The sequence below is a fragment of the Cottoperca gobio genome, chromosome 11 (assembly GCF_900634415.1).
Source record: "Cottoperca gobio chromosome 11, fCotGob3.1, whole genome shotgun sequence".
NCBI classification, from domain to species: Eukaryota; Metazoa; Chordata; class Actinopteri; order Perciformes; family Bovichtidae; genus Cottoperca; species Cottoperca gobio.
In genome coordinates, this window is record NC_041365.1 from 8,202,818 (window position 1) to 8,215,556 (window position 12,739).

At 37.6% G+C, this 12,739-nt stretch overlaps 2 protein-coding genes across 2 annotated transcripts; both read right to left on the minus strand.

Annotated features, from left to right (window-relative positions):
* Positions 1-2,170: 2,170 nt before the first annotated feature.
* On the minus strand, positions 2,171-4,638 carry LOC115015608 (cathepsin S-like). The gene is made up of 7 exons (XM_029443078.1): positions 4,476-4,638; positions 4,125-4,247; positions 3,795-3,944; positions 2,941-3,165; positions 2,700-2,865; positions 2,432-2,534; positions 2,171-2,342 (listed from the first exon to the last, which is right to left on the minus strand). Exons 1-7 carry the CDS (start codon positions 4,593-4,595, stop codon positions 2,243-2,245), a joined length of 987 nt encoding a protein of 328 aa, XP_029298938.1. The 5' UTR covers positions 4,596-4,638; the 3' UTR covers positions 2,171-2,242.
* A 1,258-nt stretch (positions 4,639-5,896) lies between these two features.
* LOC115015607 (cathepsin L1-like) lies at positions 5,897-11,433 on the minus strand. Its single transcript, XM_029443077.1, has 8 exons — positions 11,365-11,433; positions 10,588-10,708; positions 10,395-10,517; positions 8,519-8,671; positions 8,202-8,426; positions 7,353-7,518; positions 6,378-6,483; positions 5,897-6,252 (listed from the first exon to the last, which is right to left on the minus strand). The coding sequence occupies exons 2-8, from the start codon at positions 10,705-10,707 to the stop codon at positions 6,153-6,155; spliced, it is 993 nt and encodes a 330-aa protein (XP_029298937.1). The 5' UTR covers position 10,708; positions 11,365-11,433; the 3' UTR covers positions 5,897-6,152.
* Between the last annotated feature and the right edge of the window lie 1,306 nt (positions 11,434-12,739).

The following is a 12,739-nucleotide window of genomic DNA, read 5'->3' on the forward strand; positions in this document are numbered from 1 at the left end:
TGTAGAATTTAATGTGCTGTTCTTCATAATAGACTCGGGTGCTCTTTTGCTGATACAATTCAGTCTTTAAAACAAAACCCCATCAAAGATCTCAGAGAGGACGTGCGGTCTGTTCTCTGTTTAGAAATACGAAAAAAAGGATCACATCTTAATAAATTCACAAAGACGACTTCGCCCTCTAATCCTTCTGTATTCAACCAATCGTGACGCATGTTTGTATCGTATTGTCTGACTTCTTGGACGTTCTGTATGCCAGCTGTTTTTGTCTAAAGCAAGAACTAGTGTTTTCATTGTTGTATGATGACATAGATTTGTTGCTTGCAGTGATTGTTCTTAATCAAAGTGGGGTTAAAATTGGTGAAACTTGAGTATGTGTTCTGAAAGTAAGTTAGTGGTGACTGTTCTCCTTGTTAACCTTGGACCCAACTCTTTTTTTAAATAAAAATATATATATTTATTATTTTTTTTGCCTGTCACAAAGGTACAAGATATGGCCGGAAAAGAGCAATACGCTTAAGGAGAAAGGAGCTAAAACTGTGCATTAATTAAGTACAATTTGACAAACTTGTTCGTCCACGTGAATCTGTTTTTGAAAGGGGGAAGTGTGAGCAATAAAGTGGAGGCTTTCCCCAATTCTGAGGAAACAGGAAGTCAATGTTAAATCTAAAAAGAACCACTGTTTATCAACTCACCAAAAGAGCCCCCTCTGTCAAATTGAAGCTCCTGTTCAAAATGTACTATTTAATGTTACTATGTGTAGAATTTGCATTCTATATATATATATATATAAATAAACTATCAGGGTCACTGGTTTGAGTTTTACCTATGAAGGCAGTGATATGGGATGTTAGTTAACACCAGCCTTAAGACTTCCCTTAATGATGGCTCTCTGTTAAAGGGGTGGAGGACATTTTATGGCATGGTTTATGTCTCCTCAACTCTTAAGAGCACACAAATCAGTTCTGAATGAATTCTGAAGAAAAAAAAGGCCGACCCATGCCAGAAAACAACTTCATCTGCCAAGAACTGCAAGAATTCCTTCACTGGAACGAAGGAATTTGTTTGTTTTCTTTAGTTTGACTCTGACCTGTTTAAATGATACTTTAAATGTGAGTTCAATTCAGAAAATTCAATGTATCGTGTGTAGAAACTAGATGTTTGTATGTGCAAGTTTGGAATTTGTGGAACAAAAATATCAATGAAAACTATTCCAAAAAAGTTCAATATGACAAAATCTATTGTGTCGTCTGTTTTGTAAATGAAAACCTTGGTTATTTCAGTATTTATTACTTCTGGATATTGAGAATATTTTAAGGTGAAAAGGTGCTGTATTTATTTTATGAGAGAGTTAATTATGCTCGGATTGGCCAGTTCTATGAAGAAAATCATAATGGAAATAAAACCAGTCATGGTTTGCATTACACAGCATGAAGTAATCTTAATGTTCAAGAGGTTATTCAAACTTTTAATGTTTGGTTGTACTAAGCTGCAAAATCTTTACACCACTGCCTGCAATAGTGCAGTTATGTTGTAACATAGTCAGCTGCTCTGTCCACAGGTGTGAAGCTTAAACTGGAGCAAAAGTTACTAGTTTGCCACACTAACAGTACTATTTTTGCAGTCATCTAGTGCAGTGGCTCCCAACCTGGGGATTGGGCCACCATAAGAGGTCACGGGATTAAGCAAACTGTTGCAACATTACTGGAAAGAACTCATGCCACTTGCTTTTCCTCTATAGTTAAGATACATTCACGCTTTTCCAAGTCTCTTTAAACACCTACATGCACATTGAAAAACTATTCTACTTGCTGTAATCATTCCTCCTACAAAGTAGTTAAAGATCCTAACATGTTTACTGTGTGAAAACCCTCAAGTGTAGAAATATATTCAAATGTAAAGGCTTCAACCATCTGACAAAGTGGCCATCGACAAGAGTCCGTATTTTAATTAGAAAAGTGTTGTCACTCCACTGCAGCGCGGCAAGGAAACACATTCCAGGAAGCAAAGAGGGAATTTGTGCTAAATAGGATTCTGTGTGATATAAACGTGCTCGTCTAACTCAGACTGCAGAAGCCTCATTAACTTGATATGAATATTAGAAAACAGCTAATGAGTAAAGTCTGTAGCGTGATGTGCTTTGAGCAGAATTTACAGAATAGAAAATCCACAAGTTAAGGGTAAACATGTTTATTAAATAATGTCCCAACCACTGTTGAGAAACGTACATTCAAATATCTGCTGATCAAATGATGGGGAAACAAGCATAGAGAGCGATCCCACACTGGTTGTGTCTGTTCCGGGCCATCTTGACGTAGCCTTCATCTCCATAGTTTACACCCCAACTACAATGAACATTTAGAACAAAACACCAATGAAACGCCTAATCTATCTATATTCCAAAATTACCATTGAACACAAATCTGCTAGTCACCTGTTTTTAACTAGCCAGTAGTCGTATCCCCTCTCGGTGCCATAGCCCACAACCAGCACTCCGTGGTTCACATTGTGGGTGCATGTGTGGTCTCTGTAAACTCCTGTAGGGCCACACAACAGGTACAGAGAGCAAAACTGAGCTCGAGTTGAAAGCAGACATTTACACAGATCCATGGAGAGAAACCGTGAAGAACGCACTTCCTTGCATCCAAAAAAAGATTTAAACTAGTGCATTATGTAAAGGGAGGTATGGAGTCACAACTCACCATGACGGTAAAAGACAAACTTGGGCCTGGACGCATCAATTGCTACCGAGATCGGGCCAATACTGGTTAGAGCTGACTTCAATGCAATCTCGTCGCCCTTCGGTAAGAAGGAGTAGCTTGAGCAGTTAGCAGCCCGGTAATGAGAGTTATACTCGCAATGACCACTCTGAAAAGCAAGCAACGAGAGTTACAGGAGAGTTAAACCTTGAGAATTACCACATGCATTTTAATGCAAGCTCACCTTGCCGAGGTAGGGGTAGTTAGAATCAGAATCGATGCCTTGGTTTTTAATGATGTATTGGAAGGCTTTTGACATGAAGCCGCCGCTACACCCATTGTTACCGAAGTTTACAGAGCAATCCAACAGGTTCTGAGGACTGAGGGACATCAGGACGCCTGTAGACTTCTTGAGTTGCCCTTCCAGAGATCCAACTGCACTGAAGGCCCAACAAGAACCACAAGAACCCTGGAAGATAGAAAGTTAAATGTAGAATGGGGCTGCGATCTAATGGCCTTTTGCTTCCCAACAGAGTGAAATGACCAGGAGTATCAGCCATGATGAGCTGGTTCTCTAAATGAGGAGCGGTGGTTCCTCATCTCCTTTAGCATATAGGACACTGGACCGTCATTTACAAAAAGAAAGGGGATAACAGCATCCCACAATTCCTTGTAGCAGCAACATTTAGGGAGACACTAGTCGGCCATAAACGTCTAATTGTACACCAAGGAAAAAAAGTTAACACAGCCTTAGGCTTATTCTGGACAGGAATCCTTTACTTATACAGTATAGAGTTTTGTCACTACTTTGTTGCCCCTCTATGAATCATAAATAAAGTTGCTTTAAAAACAAAACCACAACATCTGTAGCCAAGTGCAGTCGGATTATTTTGGTAATGAATTCTCCTTCATTTCTTTGACTTCATGTTTTGATTTTCATTGAATCGGTTAGGAAGTCATATTTATAGAAAGAGTTATATTTTTGAGTTATATTTTTTGGGCTATCCAACAGCCTTGGTCTTAAACTACAGCTACAAAACCCAACCAAGTCCTAATTATCTTTGTTGAGGTGTATTGATACTTTGGGGTATACCTCACCTGCATTTTGACCTCAGTTACAAAGCCTTTATCCCTCCAGTCCAGTGTTGGTGGTAGAGAGGCGTTCACTGTGGGATAGATGGAAGGACCCCTCGCCACGTTGGAGGGCACGACGGTGCCCATCTGCATACTGGTGATCTCCTCATAAGTCTACAAATAATGATTAACAATCAGTTCTCACTACATCAATGTGTCCATTCACCTTGTAGGGCAAATGTTTGTGGACAAACACATGTAGCCTTTGTTAAAACATCCACTTGCATTGTTTGTTGACAGTCTTTGAGGCTACACAGGAGTTTAAAGAAAAACTATAAAAATAAAGCAACTCACCAGATCTCCCATGTGGTTCATTGCCAGCTCATAGGTGTGCAAGCCCAGGGAGGTTTCCAAGTTATGGACATTAATCATTTCCAAGTTGCCTTCCCATATCCGCCTGCGACCCAACTCCTCAATCTGGAAACACAGCACATCAAACATGTGATACAAGTACATTTATCCATCACACGTAACAGTGAAGACTCAGAATATGAAGTAAGTATTTGGGGGGGTTTTACATCCAAAATACTTAATTCATATTCTGAGTCTTCACTGTTAAGTGTGACACAGACAGAATTCACTGTTAAGCCATTCAAAAGCAAAAATCTGTTAAAAAGTAACTTGGTTGACTTGACTTCGTTTTACCTGGTGATCATAGACTTTCTTATGCATCTTCTTCCATAGCTCCCAGTGTCTATCCAGTTCTGAACTGATAGCAGCCGACGCAAATCCACACATGGCGAGGAGAAGCAGGCTTCCAAACATTTTTGGTTGTAGGAGAAATCAGAACTTGGCATTACAACAGAAAACACAATGCTTTTATAGTGTCCTACATCACACTGAAGACCTGGCTCAGGCTTTGATTGGACAGCTGCAGCAACTTTGATTGAAGCACCACCAGCTTATATCAATTAACATTAAGAAGCTGTGGAGATAAAACCAGACTAAATCCACACATTGGAAAAGTGTATGTTAAATATATAAGTACATGCATGAAAATGAGCAGATTGTGAGTATTTTTATGTTTAGGCAAAAGTTGAAAGATTCATGTACATGTTAACAATGATATACACTCTTATTTCCAATACATATTCATTCATATTCGTTCATATCATTTGACAAATTGACTGGTAGAGGATGATATTCTTAGACATTCTCATTTGATAACAGTGATGCTAAAATATGACCCAACCTGAGGAGATCACTGGCAGGAAAGTCGAGGCTGAAGCTCAGGTTTTTATTAGGCTTTTTTTGCCACTTGGGGGCAGCAGAAAAAAGTTGTGAACACAACATAAATCATTACCTTTTTCAGGTTGATAGTGAACTTGTTAGCTTTTTTACACGTCTTCTTTACATGGCCACCTGATTAATTGAATTCCAATATTAATTCTTCTTTTAGCTCTGTTATTGGTCTCCACTAACTCCTGAGGGAAATATCTGTCTCTTTAGCTGCGAAATGCTTCACTACGTTCACCAGCTTTATTGTCTGTCTGCCGTTTGGTGGTGAGTAGGAAGTATAGCCTACAGAGCCTACAGCCTACAGTGTGCTGCCTATTTTATGCAGTCCATGTGTGCTGCAAGCACACTATAATTATGTATGCCTAATGTTATTGCTCCTCCAGGCTAGTACTAATACCAATGTTTTTCTTATAGTTTGCTCTGAGGAAGAAAAGCAAGAAAAGAAGATAAATGTGACAAACAATAATTGACTGAATAACTATATATTGACAAACAAGATCAAAAAGAATCCAGTAGAAGAAGTTTAATATTCTCACCGATGATTAGGCCTATTATAAATAACATTATTTAATAATAAGAAACCTTTTCTACAATAATAACTCCTCCTCCTACTACAGTACTATTACTAACAATAATATTTCAGACCCATGTCACCCTTCTTAACAGGCAGAAAAGAGCCAAAAAAAGTTTGATTAAATCCACAAAGTTCACACACTGAATCAAAGCCAACATTTAAATGTGAAATTTTAAATAAACACATCAAATTGATAAAAATGAATACATATTTTCTCTTCAAAATGACACAGAATGAAAGATAAGAGCTTAAGTAGATGAAACTCAGACATTTATATTTTATTATATTAGTATTAACTCAAAAAAAGCAAAAGTTCATTGAGAAAGACGACCAAAGCAAATACAGTAGCTGAACAAATGTAACACTTTTTAAACACTATTTCTTGGGCCGTTTTTCAGGACATCATTTACAGTTTCAGTGTTGCATGTAAAAAACAAAAAAACATGGTCTCTAATGTCAAATAAATAACCTAAATTCTACCAGGACGAATCAGGTGACGGGTCACATTTTCACAGCGTAGGGTAGACTGCAAAACTGGCAATACCGCAGAGATTATTCTTGTTTCTGGCAATTCGAATGAAGCCTTCTTCTCCCCACGCAGTTCCCCAACTGCAATCACAAAACATTCACATTTGATATTTAATATTGGTCAAACATTTCCTTTCACATGAGGTGTAAACACATTTTACATGTAAATTGCTGTAAAACTTTGAAGCCAGAAGAGACAAATTGACCTGTTTTTCACGAGCCAGAAGTCTTGTCCTGCGTCTGTGCCGTAGCCCACAACCAGGACAGCGTGATTTGTGAACTTTGGGTTGCAGTTTGGTACGTTGTATAAACCTGAAAGATGCATAACGTTAATAAACGTGGTTGAGAGAATGTAAAATAATAGAATCTATTTTATGAATCCCCTCACTTCAGTAAACATCATGAATCCTTTGTGTGGAGTTATCTATATGAGGATTTGGGGAATGGCAAACATTTCATCATTTTATTTATCTACTTAGAAATTAACTGACAGTTCATGATGTAAAAACCCTCCTGTCCAGGCACAAACACTATATGGATAGTGTAACGATAACATATTAGACACATTAGAAGAAGAAAATAAGATCAGAAACTGACCAGTAAGAATGAATAAGACATAAGATAAAATAAAATGATAATTAAAACAAACAGTTGACTTAAAAAATTAAAAATATATAAAAATAAAACATTTGAGTTAAAAACAATAAAATAAGTAAACGCAGTAAACACAGAAGAAAACTGAAAAGTGCCACACAAAGCTACCATTCGACTATTATATCTAAAAGTGCAATCAATAATCTACTTAATGATGGTAACTTTTCACACATTTATGTAAAGACACAAATGTGGGCCTTGTCCAAATATTTGTGGATTTTACACACTCAGAATAAACATAAATATCTCAAATGTGAGCATTTAGCACCCCCACAACAATTAAGCTTTAAATCTTCTTTGGAGCGCTGTGACAATATTTCAACTGCAGTGGGTCCTTTAATAACATTTCTGAGACTAACTAACAACTACTAATAACTTTTTGAAAAATTGAATTCCTAAAAAGTTCTCCATAAGATAAATGGAGCAGAAAATGTCTGCAAAGACTGAACTATTTTTGGCAACCAAAGTATAAAATATAACATATTGCACATGTCATGTAATACATTAAATGTACACAGAAGCCTCACCTCCTCTGTAGAGATGAAAAGATTGCAGCATGGCGTTCACGGCCACAGCCACTGGCCCCACTGATGCCACTGCAGCCTGCAGAGTCTTCTCATCTCCTGGTGGGAGGATGTGGAAATCAAAGCAGTAGCCGGCCTTTCCTTTCACAGAATATCGACATTTCTCGTTCTACAAATACATAATATATTATGTATTACTATTTATTCAAACCTGTAAAAATTAGGCATGTTTTTTGGTCTTAAAACACTTTTTAGTTATGTAGCTTGATTTGTTATATGGTTGAATATACATAAAATAATAATCCAGTCGATTATGTACATCATGCATATAATCACACTGCATATATACAGTGTAAATATTAATATGCAAAATAAAATTCAGCTAAAAACAGAGCTGTTTTACACTGTATTTGACACATCCGTCAAAACACAATTCTAGTTCTAAAATATAATGAATTGTTTCATTGTTACAATGGACTTCAGAATTATTTAGGAAAAATGACACATGGCATGATGCTTTGTCTTAAAACTGTATGTCAGATATTCTGAAAATACTGAACATCCAAACAGTAATAATTATCTTGAAAGAAAGGAAAAAAAGGAAAAAAGGAAAAAAGGAAAATAAATCAAGAAACAAATAACAAGAAAAAAAACAAGAAACTAGTAACAAAAAAGAAAAAAAAAAAGAAACAGACAAAAAAAAACAAAAAAACAAGAAAGAAAGAAAGAAAGGAACAACAACCAAATATAAAATAACAAGAAACAAACAAAATGTTAGTAGTTGCACGTTTGTAAGGTCAATCTCTCTTTAATAACCTTGACAGTTCATTTAATAATAATGCTGAGTATGACCTGGTGTTTGTAAGGGTAAAAGCTCTCTGAGTCTACGCCTTGGTTGCGGATGATGTAGCTGTAGGATTTAGAGATGTATCCTCCTCTGCAGCCGTAATTCCCATCGCTGGTACTGCAGTCCACCAGGTTCTGTGGGCTCAGGGGAACAAGGACACCAGTTCTCTTCTTCATCTGGCCCTCGAGAGCTCCCAGAGAGCTGAATGCCCAGCAGGACCCACACAACCCCTTTTGAACAGAGAGATCATTGGCACTGGTTGTTTATTATATTGTTCTCAGTTGCTCAATTTAAAAAAGGCTGATCTCAAAGTATTGCTTACCTGGTTTTGGACGGGGCTGACCAGGCCGTTCTTCCTCCAGTCGACACTCTGAGGTGTCGCTGCGCCACTCGCTTCCTTTAAAGTGCCGTTTCTGAAATGAACAGGCTCCTCCAGCTTCAGGCCGTTCAGCTTCTCATTGATTTCCTCCGCTGTCTTGATAGAAAAGAGGGCTGGTAAATATATGAAATGCACATAAAGCAAATAATACAATATCAAAGCTTAGTGAAGACGTCACATCTAGTATTGCACTACTGTGTTTCTACAGCAGTTTAAGGACATAATGAAATCCATATCAGTGTTTTGCAAATTCATCTTCTTCTGCTAAAAGTTCTTCTCAAATGGTTTTGCACTGAAACAGCTCTGCTGGTTCCTCCATCCTTGTACAAAGAAGTTTATTTTGCACACATTGTCCCTCAGACACCAGCAAGTAACCATAACATTATATATATATGTATATATATATATATATAGTAAACATATATAATCAGATTTTAAAATCTGTTTTCAGAATAATCATGTAATTGCTTTAAACGTTGCATTTGATTTAATACTGAATTTGCCACAATGGCACAAAACAACATGACCTAACCTTTGCACCACAGTTGTACTGTTGTATATATTTCAGTCATTATACACTATTATGCATGTACACATATGTTTTACGTAACTTTATTAGCCTTCCTTACTGCACTCTACTTATAATAGTCCGGATTGTCCATTATGGTACTGCCATACTGGATTAAATTAATCAGATTGTATCAAGGAAGATTAGTGCTGCTCTATAGGTCAGGATTTAATTCAAACCACAGAGGGTGCAGGTTTAAATGCAGATTAACAGTGTTGGTCCGTGATATCCGTCTTGCACCAGCAGAGGTCAATGAGTGTGAATCCACTTTAGATTATAATATAAAGCAGCGGGAGAGGAGCCCGCTGTGCCATAATGTTGCCATAATTATGGCACATCTTGTTATGGCAAGATGTGCCATAATTATGGCAACATTATGGCACAGCACATAATGTTCAGTGCTTAAATATCCGTCCATCCAATAGAGATCCCTCTCATACATGTGTGTCTTTAACAGTGACCATAGACTGAATATATAAAATCGTGACATGGTCAACAGTGTTTGAGCGTCCACTCTGGTACTGTAACTTGTAGGACCGCCTCTGTTTGGCAGCAAATATCTTGATGTTGAATATTTTAAAACCTGAAAGATTATTTTTTCTTCTGATCTGCTACAGAGGGATGTTTTATTGTTGGCATAAGACTACTTTAGTGAGTTATAAATCATGGGATGTACAGAATGCAATACCGCTGCTTAATTCAGCCAACGAAAAGAAGGTAACCTCAAGTAAACAAATAAACAAACAAAAAGAAACAAACAAATAAAAAGCAAGACACTAACAAGAGAGAAAGAAACAACAAACAAACAAAAAAGAGTGAAAAAGCGTAACCAAATCTGTGCGGGAAGGCTCAACATGCAGCTCAACGCTTAATAAATAAAACAAAGTGACGTTACAAATAACATACTGCACTAGTTTTTAGCAGCTCACATCCAATGCAACCCACAGCCAGGCAACAGCAAAAATCTGCGTCATCTGTAATATGATGCAGATAAGTATTTTCATGTGCCGTCTACATATGGTTGGTTATTGCTTTGGATTAATCTCATTTTAAGATACTGTTACAAAAAGCTAATTATCTGCATGTCTAAACCTACATTCATGTTCTCTAACAACCTTGTGCAGTTTTGCAAATTCTTACAATAAAAAGCTTTTAATGTTACTGATGAATTACTCCAGACTAAGATTTAAATTTAAATGTACTGAGCAGAAGACTGAAAACACCAACTGTTGCCTTGGAGTAGATTCTTACCATGTCAGACAGATGATTGAGTCCCATTGTGAAGCTGTGTGTTCCTGCGGAGGCCTCCTGGTTGTGTCTCAACACAAACTGCATGTTCTTTTCCCACACCGCTCTCCTGAACACGATCTCAGTCTGAAACAGAAACACTGACTGAGTGATCTGATGATGAGTGTGTGTATGAGTGTATGATGATGAATCCTACCTGATTGTCATAAACCTTGTGATGTTTGATTTGCCACTCTTCCCACACTTTATTTAAGGCAGACGAAGAGTGGTCGAGGACCAGAAAGGCCAAAAGCAACACGGCACGAAAAATATGCATCCTGCAGAGGAAAAAACAAAACTAGTCATATGTCAGCAGATGTGACCCTTTTGTAATTGTAACTACAACTGAAATGATTAGTTGACTAACTGAATATTATTAGATTTTTGTTTTCTCGTCTGACAAAACAAACAACTTTTCAAGCTTAAAAGAAAACCTCCCAAAAAGTACTAAGGACAAGACCTCAGGTGTAGCTACGACCCTCTTAATTAATCCATTAATTAAGAAACTAATGGTGAGTTGCAGCCCTAATTCAGCCTAATTCTTACAAAAGGCTCCATTACATCAGTCCCTGCATTAACAAGCTCACCGGCTTCTTTCTGATATCTTTCTGCAGTAAAAGATATTCACAAAAACACTTTGACAAAGAATGTTATAGTGGTTTATGTGCACAGTGCTTGTCTAGTCTAAAACAACAACATAATAAACTGCATATAAGATCAAACATGATTGCCAGCACACAACTATAGAGGGTAAGTCAAAATGTTTCACTAATCTTTGAGCTTCTCTCTCAGTAATCTATCTACCCTTGTACTTGCCTATTTCTCCACACGCACATGTACACACACACACACACACACACACACACACACACACACACACACACACACACACACACACACACACACACACACACACACACAGAGTATACTGTACCTTGTTGCAGAATATTTAGCAAGATTATTTTGCCCCAGGAAGAAAGTGCACCCGATTTTTACGGACCTGGAAACCTTCTCACTAAAAAGAGGAAGTATAGTTTCCTCATACACACACTGTTGCTTGTTTTTTGCTCGGTTTTTCATTGCATCTGCTGTGTGGCTGGTCATGTGAATCTAATTTCCAACCAGCTGCAGAGGACCAAAATACCCCTCCAGTACCAGAAACCAAACGTACATGATAGAAATACATTTAAATTAAACCGTTTGGGGAGGAAATGTTAAATTAACTGCATTTATATAGCGCTTTTCCAATCTTTGCAAACACACACACACACTCACACCATGGGCCATGCCATCGGGAACAATTTCAGTAGTTCAGTATCTTGAAATGTATGTGAAAGAATCTGTGGATGGAAAAGTTTAGTGATTTAAAATTAGAAATGATTTGGCAAATTCATAGATGATTTGTGATCATAAAACTGTGATAAAGTTATATAAACCAACATTTTATAATTATGACCTGCTTGCTGTACGTTATCCCTTACATGCCTTACATGATGTTATACTCACATTAAAGCCTGTCTCCATTCACATTGTAACAAAATCTGCCAGAATAAAAGGCTAGTCCTCACCTTGAGGTTGCCATGGCAACCAGCAGAGACATCAGGAAGATGCTGCACCCTGGCGCCTAAATCTAAAGTGAGCTTTAACAATGCTGGTAGGCAAATTGTGTTACCTGACAAAGGCTAGCTATTCACACCTGTTTCCAGTCCTTATGCTAAGCTAACTAGCTGCTGGCTGATGATGTGGTAAAAAATCTTCTGACGTAACTCTCTGCAAGAAAGCAAATATTTCCCAAATTGTTCAACTAAATTAAGATGCTGACAATACAATTTTTAACGTCCCAGGGTAAAACTTGGTTGAGGACCTTTTGTTGAAAATCACCTCTCCCTCCCCTCTTTTTCTCTTATATCTATACTGTATTCTGGCTAATGAAGAAGAGAGAATTACCCAGTGACATCACAGCAGTCACCACTACAGGGAGTAGCAATGACAAAACAAAATGATGGTAATAATATACAAAAAGGTTTTTATGTAATTAAGAGCTTTGATTTGGCCGAGGCTGTAATTGGCATTCACCACTGATTTTCTCTTCCGGGGTTGGACAGAGATTCGCTGATGAACGCAGGTTCCCCGAGGTAGCAGATGGTAAGTTCCTGACTCAGCAGTGGCTCTTCTTCTGTGGTGATCACGCACTTTTTGTTTCCACACACTCCTCCCTAATCCTGCAGTTGAGCAGAGAGGCAGGCAAATCTGATTGTGGTTTATTTTTTCTAACGTTTATTGAATCTGAAGTGAGTGTGCGCTAATTA

Bases quoted from the DNA above. Each gene is read 5' to 3' on its own strand.
- LOC115015608 (XM_029443078.1), bottom strand. From the start codon at position 4,595: ATGTTTGGAAGCCTGCTTCTCCTCGCCATGTGTGGATTTGCGTCGGCT. The intron at 4,248-4,475 runs GTAAAACGAAGT...CTGTGTTTCCAG, and splicing joins AGAAAGTCTATGATCACCAG to ATTGAGGAGTTGGGTCGCAG. The intron at 3,166-3,794 runs GTGAGGTATACC...TCTATCTTCCAG, and splicing joins TAACTGAGGTCAAAATGCAG to GGTTCTTGTGGTTCTTGTTG.
- LOC115015607 (XM_029443077.1), bottom strand. From the start codon at position 10,707: ATGCATATTTTTCGTGCCGTGTTGCTTTTGGCCTTTCTGGTCCTCGAC. The intron at 10,518-10,587 runs GTAGGATTCATC...TTTCTGTTTCAG, and splicing joins ACAAGGTTTATGACAATCAG to ACTGAGATCGTGTTCAGGAG. The intron at 7,519-8,201 runs GTCATACTCAGC...ATGTATTTGTAG, and splicing joins TTTACCCTTACAAACACCAG to AACGAGAAATGTCGATATTC.